Genomic DNA, 14,334 nt, shown 5'->3' on the forward strand with positions numbered 1-14,334 from the left:
CAACAGAACAGGAAGAGCTGCCTATAGAGCACTTACATAAATGACGATGATGAACTTGTGGGTTCAGATGCAAAAATAAGAAAAGCATCAAGCCCATTCATTCCTACTGGAGATGTAAATGTTTATAGAGGCTAAGTATTCTACTATAACAGCTGTAGTTTTTAGAAAAACATTAACCAAACAGGAGTAAAGAGTGTATTTGTTACAGGCTGTGTTTGGCTAATATGTGCTAGCTAATATTAATAAATGACAATGACCATATGATGGAACATATGCACTGATAATACTTAGTAAAATCAGTTCATTATTGTTTTTGGTATTTTTATTGGATTTTTTGACAATGAACAGATATAGATGTATAGAGTATCACTGGAATACTTTCTTTAATATTTATCATTTATCATTTTCCACATGCCCAAAACAGTGAAGACACTGTCTTATAACGATCAAAGTTAAAGTATGAAATATGACATTTTAAGAGAGTGTTGGTGGACATGTTGGTGTCACAGGAACAAAACGTTGCTATATTTTCAGATGTAGTTTTTAAATACTACTGTAATGAAAAAAATCACAGACAAAATTATCTTAACACAAGATTCATTTAGTAGCTGTTCTGGAGGTTTCGATTGTATCACACAATCTTCCACAGCAGTGTCAGTGTTTATTAATGGACCTTGTGTACAGATCATTTTGTTTCCAAGGAGCATGTTTCACTTTGTCAGGAAGACTGATTAAAAAAATCCTCAATGAAAAATTGCATTAAGTCACTTCTGGCCAGCACAGACTTGGCGTTAGCTCTCCATCATGTCTGTGGAACATTTAGTTACATAAACTCCTGTTTTATAGCAGTGGCTTCAACAGAAAGTTGCTGTTGACTTGGCCCACCAGACTTTTATTAGTCTGGATGAGAGGCTTTTGGCCCGTTGCCTGAACTGTACAGTGGCTCCTGATCAATGGTGGACTTGATGACATACTGGATTTCTCTCTTCCTCTCTCTCTCTCTGCCTTTCAAATCATGGGACACCACACCTTTTACTGTTTTAACCCTGAACCCTTAACTATATATATTTGAAGGACTTAAAAATAAAAGTAATGTCTGGTCCTAAACTTGTCTTTGCCTAAATTGTTTGAGGTTTGATGGATGATAATTTAATGCCCTTTTGCCCTTTTCTTTTACAATTACTTAATGGCACCCGACTGGAGAATTAATGCTACCGGCTGTTTATGTCAATGCTCCCAACTCCTGATATTTGCATAACAGTGCTGGATTGAAACGGGCATTGTTTCACTTTTTTTTTGCAGATCATCTGGACATTTCAACACTAATTTTGAAACCTGGTTAATATGTGGTGTCTTGCCTTTAATTAGATAAGAACATTGACACCCCTCTGTTTAATATGAAGCTACAGCCAGAGGACGGTTATCTTAGCTTAACACAGATATTTGAAACAGCTACCTTTTGCCTTTTACACTTTGGCTTTGTATAGAGTTGATTCGTGAGCTCCAGAGGTGCTAATAGACTCATTTTGTTGCCCTCAGACAGAGTCAGACAAGCTGTTTCACAATATAAAGCAATTAGTAAGACATAGGTACATAGGAGAAAACATTTTTGACTAATACTGAGGAATAATTTTGAATTTCTAATTAAGTTTTATCCCTTCATAGAGAACAGTGTACTTGTTTGAGTTTTTGTTGTCTTCCAGCACAGCTTCTGTACAACTGAAGTAAAGACCTACAAGAAAGCTGAAGTCTGTTGTGTTCATAAATGTGCAGATGGCAGAACAACATGGTCGATTTCCGTCCATCTTTTAAACGTGGCTTTAAATAGAAATAAGTGAACAATAAGAGGGGAACAATACACACCACAGTGTTATAAGTCTTCTTGAATAGGTGTACTTCTTTTCTGAACTTTAAGGGTGATGGCTGGGCTGAACAGGAAAGACAGTATCTGTCAGCATGTCCTCATCCAGCTGACTACGTGATGGAGACAAAGAGGGCAGTTCCAAAACATGTCAGGCTCAATCCATCAACGTCAACTCTCACACTTTCTTCTGATACTGAGAGAAGACTAGAGCTAGCTAGCTAGCTAGCTAGATAGATAGATACTATCCTTTGTATTGGCCTAAGACTGTAGCAGAGTGGAGATGTAGAAGATATATACTTCTAACCAGCTAAGTGGATAAAGAGACTAGTTAGCAGGAGATGCGTGGAACTGTGGTATCACCCAGAGGCCCATTATAAGATTCTCAGTGGTGCCATCCACTCTCAGTGTGGCTCTGAGTCATTAGGAGATATACGGCTGCTGGCCCATAATGAGTGTAGCACTGGACAAACGTCAATCTGTCATCGCTCCTGGGAGACCAGAGGCTGAGGGAGATCGAAGGCGCCGCAGGCCAATTGGAGATTACCTTTGTATCACAGATGCTTCCGTGTAGGTGTGACAGCATCAGCTTAGACAGTGACTGTGCTGTTACATTGTCTCCTAAAGGACTCAGGAACTACTGAGATACACTGATATGGGTGAGGAATAATTGAAGCACTTTTCACTTTTTTAAGCATGTGTTCTGATGCTGGATCTTTATATCTTTCAGTCTGTTTGTAGATCACACCAATTTCCATTGCTGTGCACTAGAGGGAAACTGAACACCCACTGTACTCCTACAGCACAATAGTGTGAGTAGTTAGATATCTGAGATCTTGTTGATAAAGTGAGATCTTTATGTGTACCAAAATAATCTCATCTTACTTTTCAGAGCTTTCAAGGGGTCTCATGGTCTTCTTCAGCAACTATGAGATATAGCATATATAAGCATATAGAAAAAAGGAAAAAAAAAATCAGTACTTGGCACATTTCCACACATTTGTGTACATACATAAACACACATGCACAAAGACGCACACAGTTTTGGGATGCAAAGTACAGCATGAACAGCAGTGTGCCACTTCAGTCAGTCATGTGAGAGGACCATGTTACACACACATCATTAACTCGCAGTATCAAATAGACACACACACACTCACCATCACAGTGAGTGATTTTCAGGCATTATTAACTGTGTATCTGAGGTGCATTATCAATGCAGCACAAGAAAACACACATACACGCATGCACACACACACGCAAAATATTTCCAAGAAGCCTGATTTTTGTGTGTATGCGTGTGCGTGTGTTTGTGTGTGTGTGTGTATGTGCGAGAGGGTAAGTAAAACCGACACTACACAGGTCATTTTCTTTGTCCAATTTTTCTTTCTTTCAGCACAAGCGCAATGCATGATGGTGAACAGTATATTGCTTGGTTAGTAACCATCTGTTGTACACTACTTTTCATAGGCACAGTGGGATACTGACTATTTAGGGTATAATTATTCTCACTATACATTCGGACAGCACTACAAAATGGTGAACTCCTTATACTGTGGACTATATAGTAGTGAGTGATTTCGGACACAGCCCCTCTCGTTGGTGAATGTTTGTCCCGTTTGTCTCACTGTTTGTGTGTGTTTGTCATCAGAGTGTGGCGACCTAGTTTTCCTGTTCACGCCAACTCACCTGCACACATGCTGACAATCCCTTCATCAATCAACTCAGAAGCTTTTCACCAGTCCGTTCCACTTGCCACAGTAGTATTACATTTGTCTGACCCCAGTTGTTTTGTAAATTGCTAGTCCTTTGTCTTTGCTCCTGTTTTGCCTCTGCTCCAGAGATATGACCTCCTGCCTCGCCCTGATCTTTCTGGGTTTTTCTGAGTCTCCTTGTTGTTTTCCTCCACGAGCTGCTTGGACGCCATGGTTTATCACAGACTACAACCCACCAGCCTGCCTGCCCTCTCCACCTTCGTCAGTCTCCACTAAGGATCCCCCAGCCATCTACTAAAACCGGCCAGTTCTCCTGCCTGGCTTCCCGACTTCTAACTTCAGCCGTGTCGTATCGTACTTTAGCAGCACGATTGATTGATTGGACAGTTCCTGCAGCAGCTGTGCCAATCATGACCTGTGTCTATCCACCGACATGACTGGGGACATGGGGAGATGTTGATTGGCTTGACATGATCAATACACTGAGGAGGGCATCCACTGTACTGGGTCAGAGCCATTGATTGGTTTTATGTCTACTTCTCTTACTTTCTTTTATTTAAAAAATATGCAATTGCATATTCAGTCTACAGGGTGGGCCGGTTACATTTCTTCATTCTTCCACTGGCTACAACAGAGGAATGAAGGAGAGAGGAGCTTAGGGATGAAAGAGGAGGGAGAGAGGATGAGATGAAGAGAGATTATGCAATCAGTCAATAGAGTCTTACTGGTGTGTTCTGACAAAGACAACCAATTCTAAAATCAATTCACCCTCTGGGACTCACAGCAAGCAGGCCCTTCATTCTCTATCAGTCTCTCTGTATTTTGCTCTTCCTCTGACTCTTCTTCTTTAAGCTATACACAGTTGTAGCACACACCCCAGCTTGAATCTCCACCCTGCTGTTCTTTCACCTCTCGACTCAGAGCTGTACCGAACACCCCCCCCCGTCAGCTCCTGACAGGACGCCGAACTTGCTAAGCGTGCGATGAAACATTGTTGGTCACAGAAGGTTAAAGGTCACACGGCTGGCTTGCTTAATTAATGCCTTTGCTGAAAGAGAGGTTAACACAAAGGACCGACTTGCTTGTAAGAAAAGGTGATGGCACCCTCTGAATAAAGCGACTAATCAGTGCATGTGTGTGTCTGTTTCCGAGGAGACTAAAAGCTGGAGAAGTCGAGCGTTTCGTCCCTTCACTTTGATTGTGATATGATGTGAGGTTTCATCACCTGTCGTGTCTGTCAAGAAGCATGAAGCAGAAGCAGAGCAGTCATTTTGTGTTTCATAATGCAAGCAAAGCCCTTTCTCATTCTTTTTGTTTGTGTGTGTGTGTGTGTGTGTGTGTGTGTGTGTGTATAATGAACATTTCTTCCAACCTCTGCACATGTTACTGTGGTCAGTGCCAGGAGACTAGTGGGGGAATGCCCTTGAACTCAGGACACAAACAAAATACACACACACACACACACACACACACACACACACATTGGCTCCCCACAAAAAAAACGAAAGAGGGGGAAAAAGCCTCCTAATGCCACTTAACATTCACTCTCACAACATTGGCAAACAAATGAGATTTTTGTTGTTGCCAAAACTTAAGAACTCTTGCTGCTTGTTTCCTGTTAGTGACCAAAGACTTGGCAGAATGAAGCAGAGAGAAAGTGCGGCAGAACACAGAGCATGAAGTCAAGGAAGGATATTAAGAAAAATAACACTAGAAAGTTAGCAGAAGAAAAAGTTAAAGGTTCTCTAAGTGATCGTCACTGCCTCTAGATGTTGCACTAGGCCATCAGCATCTCAGATCAAAGCAAACGCTTCATCGGCCATACTTCCCTCCACCCTTCTTGTTCTCAGCAAGGTGATATGTAGCCCAGTGGGAACACAACGAGAGGCATAAATGAATAAAGATAGCCTGTGTACACGAGAGCCAACAAAAAGAAATCCAGACACAACCAGTAACCAACTCCAGCATTGCCGTGATACGCTCCACAGCAATCCTGACAGTAAGCCAGCTAGGGATAGCAGCATTTGCCAAATAAATTCATAATATTGGTAACAGCAAAATAGCTAACGTTATCATGCCTACTGTAGCTAGTTGGTCTTATCTTTTTCTTTGCCTGAGGCCTTTTCAGCCAAAGAACATTGTGTCTTCAATGGAGGAAATTCTAGAAGGTCACATTCACCTGAAAGCTGCGTACTGCCCTGTGCCATCTCGCATGTGGCCAGTCCCTGTCTTTATAAATGCGACGGTTTAACAGGGAGGGACTTACAAGCCCCAACATGCACAAGGCCAGACCATATACCAAAACAAAGAACAGAAAAGCTTGGACTACAAGGTTGCCACCTTTTCTGTAAGAAGATAAGTCTACTACCGTCTACTGCTCATTGATAAAACTTCTCCAATCGACTTGTAGGCTATAAATGGCTTGGTTTTACTTGACATTACCTCATTCACAGCACTGAGGACATGAAGTGTACGAAAATACAGGACACATACAAGATACATATATAAATATATGAAAGAAAGAACAGGAAATGAGATGATAGAGGAAAGCTTAGCACAGAATTGTTTGTCAAACATAATTGTTCTCCATTTTGGGAAATGCACATTTTCAGTTTGTTACAAAGAACTAGAGAAGTTTGTCTTATGTCTGTGCGTCGATGGAGCTGTAGTCAAGAGGTGGTTAGCTTAGCACAAAAACTGGGCGCAGGGGGACACAGCTAGTCTGACTCTCTCCAAAATTCAAAAATCCACCTACAAGTGTTTCTAAGGCTTACCAATTAAAGGAATACTTTTGTATAGGTTTTGAACACTTTCTTGCCAAAAGTTAGATGAGAAGATTGATAGAGAGTGGTATTAATGTTCTGTGAGGTTAGTCCCTAGAGCTAGTCCAGAGAGCATGGAGACTGAAATGATTTATGCCCAAACATCCACATTCTGGGTCTTGTTTTCTTTGATATATGGTATATATAGCATATTGTGTGTATTGCCTGTGGATACACAAACACTTAGACACAGCAGCTCACAGTACACAGAGGCATGGATGTGGTCATTATAGCATAAATCAATGCAGTGTCTTTCATCATTGTTCTGTCCACTTACTAAGGTCATTAGTTGAAGAGAAAACCTGCTTGTTAACAGTCAAATATGTGTTAAAAAGTCAAAGGTGGAGCCTTAATGATGCAGCTGCACTTTGTGGGTTTTCTGCTGTGGTCGATACTCTTCTAACGGCACAGTACAGACAGTGCAGTAAGTGGAGGGTCACTGACAAAAAGGAAGTGAGATACATTTGTAAAGATAAACCAATTAAAGTATTTTGGCAACATTCTCTGAATGCTTTCGAAATGAGTAGGAAGTAGTAAATCTCTTATCTAAATCTTACAAGCTATGACGGTCTTGAAGGTGAGCTCCTACAATTTCACATTTCAAATTGTGTTTACAGACTTGAGTCAGTGTCAGTCGGGGCTGAAGACTGCAAAGAGGTGATCTTACCAGACCTCAGCAGTCTGCTCCTCACCTCTGCTTTGACATTGAAGCCATCTCAGTCGCTAATTTACACTCTCAGAGATTGTAGTTGGTGATGAAGTAAGTTTTATTTTTTATACACACACCGTCCCTCAGCTTGTCCTGTCTAGTTTGACTTCCGTGAATGATTTCTTACATTTACCAGGATGCCAACTCAACAGAATGACATGAATAATATTTCACCTTTATGGCCACTTGAATAAAAGTGAAATATTCCCACAAACTTTCCCTTTTATTGGAGTTCTGCAATCACTGTTTGAATCCAGGTGCAGAGAGAGAAATATTAACAGCTGCAGTAACTCATTGTTTCATATGCAACAAGAACCAAATGAAACATAGTGGCCTCTTTAAAACATTAGTGCATATAGAATGAATGATTTCTTTCATATCTGACATTTTCATAAACAGACATTGTAATTAAAATAAATTATAGTAGTTAAAATGATAATATGCGGTTTCTCTAGATGAAGTAAAAATGTAACCCTACACCTGCATGTCAACATGTCAGTCAGTCGGTCTGTCTGTCTCTTTGTGTGTCTGTCGGTGTGTTTTTCATTCTCAAACTGTATTTGTTTATATGGCTCTCTCTCTTCCGCTCTCTCTCCTGATGTGACCTGATGTCACCTGTCAGTAAGGTGATTGTTTTGTCGTGGTTACACTGTCACTGTTAAATTTTAAACAGCCATTCATGCATTATCCATCACTATAAAGCACATACACAAACACACACAAACACACACAGGACAGGGTGGCAGGAGGCTCTTCCTTCCACCTTTGCCTTGAATGACTAGACCGATGGTTTTACATGGCTGTGCTTTCTCTAAATCAAACTTTGTTAAAATTATTGTTTTGTATTGTGTATGTGTGAGCGTGTGTGCGTGCGTGCTTGTAAATGAAATAGTGAGAACAGAAAAGGGTATTTTGCCAACAGAGGGAGGACAGTTTGGCCAGGGTCTGACAAATTCAATGTGTGTGTGTGTGTGCTAACTAGGGCCCACAGCAGCAGAAGCCACTGGGAGCTCTTGCTGACTAAGAAACCATGTCACTATTTATCACCATGAGAGCACAAGATCTGCACTGCCTTTGTGGTTGTGTGTGTGTGTGTGTGTGTGTATGAAATGCTGAATCATGTGACCTCCTTTGACGCTGCCCTGTCAGAAAACAGTAACCCTAGATTAGCGTCTTTGTGTATGTGAGTGTATTTTTCTATGCATGTGTGTATGTGTGTTTCCACGCACCCTGTAGTTGCACTAATTGACACCTCAGGTCACCTTAATGATCTTAATGTGCCATTGCAGGTAAGAACCAGATACAGAATCAATGACGTCTCTTATCAGCTGAATAGATTCACAGCATTCTTGCCAAGTTAGTCAGGGCACAATTTGCAGTTTATGTAACAAAGGGCATGTTATCAAGGAAATGCATCATTTACAGTTTTTTAAATAACTGAAAAGATTCATATAAATTATTTAAATACTGACCAAAAATTTTACTGTAAAACCATTTTGAACCCATTTGGTAAAACTTGAGAAAAGAAAAGGAAGGAAAAAATAAAAGGAAAGGAAAGGAAAGGAAAAAGATTTTTTTTTTTTTTAATGCAGGACTCAAATTTTAGTTTTTGTTTTGTTTTTTTAATTTCCTCGACTGCAATTCCACCTCCTGGCCAGCAGGCGTCAACATAAACAAATGTCCTCTAATATTTATCATCCTCAAAGCGGAAGTCACCCGTTGTTGGTCTTCCGGTCTTCCTAAGCAGCATGGCGAATTTGGAACATGCTGAAGACGACCAGAAACATGTTAAAATGTCTGGTGAAATCCCCGCCGCCCAAGTCCAACCGACCGAACTGTCCTCCTTACCGGGCGGAGATGCAGGCGTGGTCCCGTGTTCGATCCCGTCGTTCGCCGCCGCGTCCGAGCTGCTGTCAGCGCCGTACTCGTGTCTGGTCATGAACACGCACCGGAGACACATCGCCTTACCGCCCCTGTACCTGAACAAGAAGAGGACAGGTATACAGGGGGAGCTGGAGGCCGAGCTGCTCAAGTTTTCCCCGAGGTAATAACATAACAACACTGGACGCACCACGGTTTCACTTGAAACAACCTTTCCAGCTCTCCTGCAGTACGCGGCACAGTCCACCATTAATGTGTACAGAGACACAAACAAACGTGTGTCAACAATTTTTAGGTCAATCCTGTTAGTAGGGTGTTTATGTAGCTGTTTTGTAATGGACGGTTAACGCACACAACATATGACTAGATCCATTATTATTAGATATTAACGCGCCTCCCTGCCGCATGCTCCACGAAAAGTCTTGTATTCAAAATATAACTTGCGTAAGTGAACAGAATATTTTCTCGATGCAAAACCTTGAACGGTATAAAAATAACCATACTCCTATACAAAGGGGTGCCAATCTTTAAAAAGTAAATCATTTCTGTTAATTTCTTAAATGAAGTGGTGAGAAGTATAAAATTGCTCATAATGGGCATACTCGTGTAAAGTACGAGTACCTCTAAACTGCATTGAAGTGCAGTACTTAAATGTTACTTTCCACCACCATCGGGGCATCAGTACTACAGGAGTAGTCTAGTGGTCTCAGGCCTGCTCCCACCCCTGATGAATAAATCGTGGTTTAGCTAATCCATCTTGGGTTGAGCAGGGAGTGATAGAAGATCCACTGTGAGCAGGAGCAGGACTGAGATGGATGACATTGGGGGCCCTGTCTTTCTGCTGGCGCCAAGCGAAAAACAAGTGACTGTGCCAGTTTCAGATGACGCAGTTGTCATTTTCCCATTCAGTGCCCATGTTGTTAATACTTAATACACTAATGGGCTTGTTGGTCTTGAAATGAGATGTGGTCAGGCTCATTCTAGACGCATTGCTATCTTGAGGCAGTGGATAGTGATAGCGTGACTGATCAACAAAGACCTGGTCTGAAGTCAATGGTGCAGTATTTCACTGTTATTTTAAGGGTGCATTATAGAGAAGATAGTAATATGCACCCACATAGTCAGGTGTACAACACGCGCACACAACGCACAAGCAGAGTGTGCTGAAAATGAACAGATGTTTGAATAAGTCAGGTGGAGCTTTACAACACAGCCCTCATAGGGTCAGAGCATTCTTTGTGGCATGTCTTGTGTTGCATAGTATTACTATGCATCAGGGATGACTCTCGGACATAAATGAGGATCTGCAGTGAAGTGTTCTTTCTTACTACCCGGTAAATCTGCCACAGTGTTTCCAATTCATCATCAAGACTAAAATTTGTCCCACTACAAATTCGTAGTGCACAGCACATTGACTTGCTCATCACAGTTCCCAGGAAACCAAATGATGTTGTTAAATGGCTCATTTTGTCCAACGAATTGTTCAAAACCCTAAGATATTCTAATTACATCAATATCTAAAGAGAGAAGAGCTTTTAAAGCTTGAACCAGCAAGTTTTAACATTTTTCCTCAATAAATGATTATTGATTGATAAACAAAACTTCTGTCATCTTCTTTCGGGACTAGATGACAGACCTGCACTCGGTTGTAATTATGTGCAAAAAGGGTAAATAGCCATCTGTTGATGTCAAGTGGAGCAGAAGTGTGGCACAGCTTATTGCGAATGTTCCATATGATAATCAAGCTGTATCATATCATGTTGCATCGAGTCAAACTTATTATCCCACAACTTGTTGTTTATGTCTTGCAGTCTGAAAGGAGTGCCTTTAGCTTATGACAACATCAGGATAGCTGGCCAGCACGGACACATCTATGATGACAACGGCTACATCCACATGGACATAGAGGCCAGCTTTATTGTGTTTCAGCCCAAGAAAGGACAGAAACTGCTGGTGAGATTTACAGTTACAGCATTTGGCAGATGTTGTCATCCAGAGAAATGCACAGTACTTCTCAGTACTGGTACAGATTTAAGCAATAGTGTATTTGATTTAGGATCAAAGGAACAGGCCTTGGAGGAAAGACTCTTACGATGCCCTTGTTACGTTCCCTGTGAGAATCCAGGGGTTGGGCAAAGGTAACAATAAATGAAACAGTAAACGGGGCCAAACAGAACAGATACATAGCACACAGGACTACAGAACGTATTAATTATTCTCAGACAGTATAATTACTGTACATGAGTTATTGGGGCTTTTGCAGCTTTTGCAGCTTTTTATCTAACGAGTGTGTCTGGTAAAAGACAACACCAGCCCCACAAAAACAAACAAATCATTTACCTCTAGCCTGCCTGTCTTGTGTGTGACGTAATTTATTTCCAGCGTGTTTCTGTTCCCAGGGTAAAGTGAATAAACTAGGAGCAAGCCATGTGGGCTGCCTGGTGCATAGCTGTTTCAACGCCAGCATCCCCAAACCAAACCTGGTCTCTATGGAAACCTGGAGGGACGCGGGGCCGAGAATCGGAGCAGAGCTGGAGTTTGAGGTGATGGCGCTCGATGCCGATACTGCAGGGGTGCTGCTGATCAGAGGACGGCTGGACAGGACCAGGCAAGTGTGCTGCATTGGTGCTGGTGAGGGGAAATAATAACGTTTACTTAGTCTCAACTGATTTTTGTGTTGTTATCTTTGTGTGTCTCAGGGTCCAAGAGCTGATGGCTATGGGTGAGAGCTCAGAGTCGAGTGTTCCTGCAGAGCAGCCAGACACAGCAGACACAGAACCGAACTCAGAAATCACAGAGGAGTTTCCTGACGACACCCCCAAGAAAAAGAAGAAAAAGAAGAAAGACAAAGTCAAAGAGGAGGAGAGAGAAGAGGAGGTAACGGCCTGCTGCCAGCAGGACAGCAGCATGACACCAGAGCTAAACGGAATAATGGAAGAGGCAAACGGCAACGAGGCTGGTGAGAAAAAGAAAAAGAAGAAGAAGAAGGAGAAACTTCCGAAAGACGAGGAGGAGGAGGTTGAGCTCTCTCCCATGGAGGTCCATGGGAGCGACTCCAGCGGCTACATCAGTGACAAGCCAGGCAAAAAGAGGAAACATGAAACTGGTAGCGATGTCACATCTGGTTTTAGTGAAGCTCCTGAACCACCGAAATCCAAGAAGAAGAGGAAAAGCGACATTGAACAATTTGCATGAAAAACTTTTTTTTTTCCCGTTGGGAAAACAGGTTAATTGTGTAGAATAACTGAGGTGAAATCAACTATGTTAATGACAGTGAATACTGATGTGCCTTAATGACTAAAACACAATTTTTAGGGAGCAAGTTTTCTGCACCATGTTGGATTCTTCTGAGCTCCTCTAAACTCATTCAGAACAGAGGGTCAGACGTGCAGTAGGAGCCTCTGCAGTCGCCATTGTAGCTTACGCAAAAAGCACATGAGGACAGATGCAGACTTGACAGATCAGTTCTTATTGGATTGCAATTCCCTTTTGCTGCCTGATGGGGGCGCAAAACCGCTTCTTACATCCACATTGGGGCACCAAAGTACAGGAGTGACACCTTGTCAGCTTCATAAGATAAACATGGCTATGAGTGTAACAAGGGCAGGTTGTTGCCTTGAGGTTATGTAGCCAAATGGGACAAAAGAAACTGATGAAAGACAACCGAGGCCACAAAACTCAATTCAAGAACTTTGTTCTTTTGCCTCTTGTGCCTTTTGTGAAGTCTTAGAGAGGACGGTCTATATGAAAGCTGTAAGAGAAGGAGATCATTTAGTAATATTCATAGTATTCAGGCAGATTCACAGTATGCATCACTGCAATGATGAATTGTTTTCAGTGTTGTTCTGACTTCCTTTAGTGTTGCACGGACAGTTTCATGAAGGTGTGTTATTTTTTGACCGTGAACCAAAAGAAATGGAAATCACATTCAGTTTTCATCCCAATTAAAGATCCCTCTATTTTGATATGTTTTCACCGCTTCAATTTCTTTATTCAGTGATTTGAAATGCTCATCAATAACAGCATAGCTTTAATTTTTGCAAAGAAACATCCTTGTACGGATTATTCACAAGAGTTCTTGTTTTTCATGGCAGATTCCCTCCCACCACAAACTCTTGTGCTACTGGATGGTGTCAAGTGATACAGTGCGGAGAGACAGCCTAAATATCTTTGTTTTCTTTCACCCCACCTCCACAGATATACACACAGACACACACAAATCCCCCCCTTGCCTTTCAGTGGGGTGTCTAATTAGCTGTGAGGTGTTAAGTGTTGGAGAGCTTATCAGGAGCTGCCTAAAGAGGACAGATAAGGAGCTGCAATTAACTTGGCTCATCCTCGTCTGTCACACCTGATCATATATTTCTGTTATCGACACGAGCTGCCCTATCAGCATCTCTATCTTTTATTTGTTTTTTAAAATTGCATTCCCATATCCAAACTTTAGAGAGCTGTTGCCAAGCTGGTGAGAAATGCAACCATCTGTGATATTTATATCTAACTACACTTGCTTTTGTCCAGGACTGGCCATTATCTGGCATAACAACATCCCTTTGAAATGAGGCACCTGTTACAAGTTATAACTTGAAGAAGTCTTAATGAATCATTTACTAATACTTTATGCATCAGTTAAAAACCATTACCAAGAACAATTGTGAAAATTAATTTGACATGTTGGACTGTTTGGAAAAGGGCTGGAGACAATCTTGACCAAAATCCATTTATTCCAAACTATTTTTATTCACATTAATACATTTTCTCAGCCTGGACCAGTAACTGGAGCATTGGCTGGTTGCCAAGCAACTGATCCAACCAGGAAATATAGTATATGTTTACTTTATTAAGACATGAGAGTGATATCAATCTTCACATCTCAGAAAGGAAGAAAATAAGCAGATTTCCCATAATATTTAACTATTCCTTTGCTGGATCACCTACAGAAACGGTTTATCTGCATTATTACTAAAATATATATATATTTTTTTCCTTTATAAACATGACAACCTGAAGTTTGTTCTTGATAATGGCTCATAACCAACATTTAAAGCATTAGTAAATGTTTATTAACCACTGATGAGGACATTAGTTAGAAGTTATAAACAAGACCTTAATAAACTGACTCACTGAAATGTTACTGGGCTGAAGGTGATTCTAGCAGAACTACACACTGAAACAAAACACACCTACCCACACACAAAAAAATAAACAAAAGTTCACATTACACATACTTAAGCCTTCAGCAGGGCAACATTAGCGCCATTTAAAACTTTTTTTTTTTTTTTTTTTTACAATCCAATGTAAACAGTCATTACGAATCGCTCCGTGTTGCCAGAATGCTCTGAATGA

The 14,334-nt window shown here is 41.2% G+C and overlaps 1 protein-coding gene across 1 annotated transcript; it reads left to right on the forward strand.

Moving 5' to 3' along the window:
* The first annotated feature begins 8,803 nt into the window (after positions 1-8,803).
* polr1f (RNA polymerase I subunit F) lies at positions 8,804-12,953 on the forward strand. Its single transcript, XM_056400372.1, has 4 exons — positions 8,804-9,151; positions 10,800-10,941; positions 11,388-11,596; positions 11,688-12,953. Exons 1-4 carry the CDS (start codon positions 8,856-8,858, stop codon positions 12,181-12,183), a joined length of 1,143 nt encoding a protein of 380 aa, XP_056256347.1. The 5' UTR covers positions 8,804-8,855; the 3' UTR covers positions 12,184-12,953.
* The last annotated feature ends 1,381 nt before the right edge of the window (positions 12,954-14,334 follow it).

The sequence above is a fragment of the Seriola aureovittata genome, chromosome 16 (genome assembly GCF_021018895.1).
Source record: "Seriola aureovittata isolate HTS-2021-v1 ecotype China chromosome 16, ASM2101889v1, whole genome shotgun sequence".
NCBI classification, from domain to species: Eukaryota; Metazoa; Chordata; class Actinopteri; order Carangiformes; family Carangidae; genus Seriola; species Seriola aureovittata.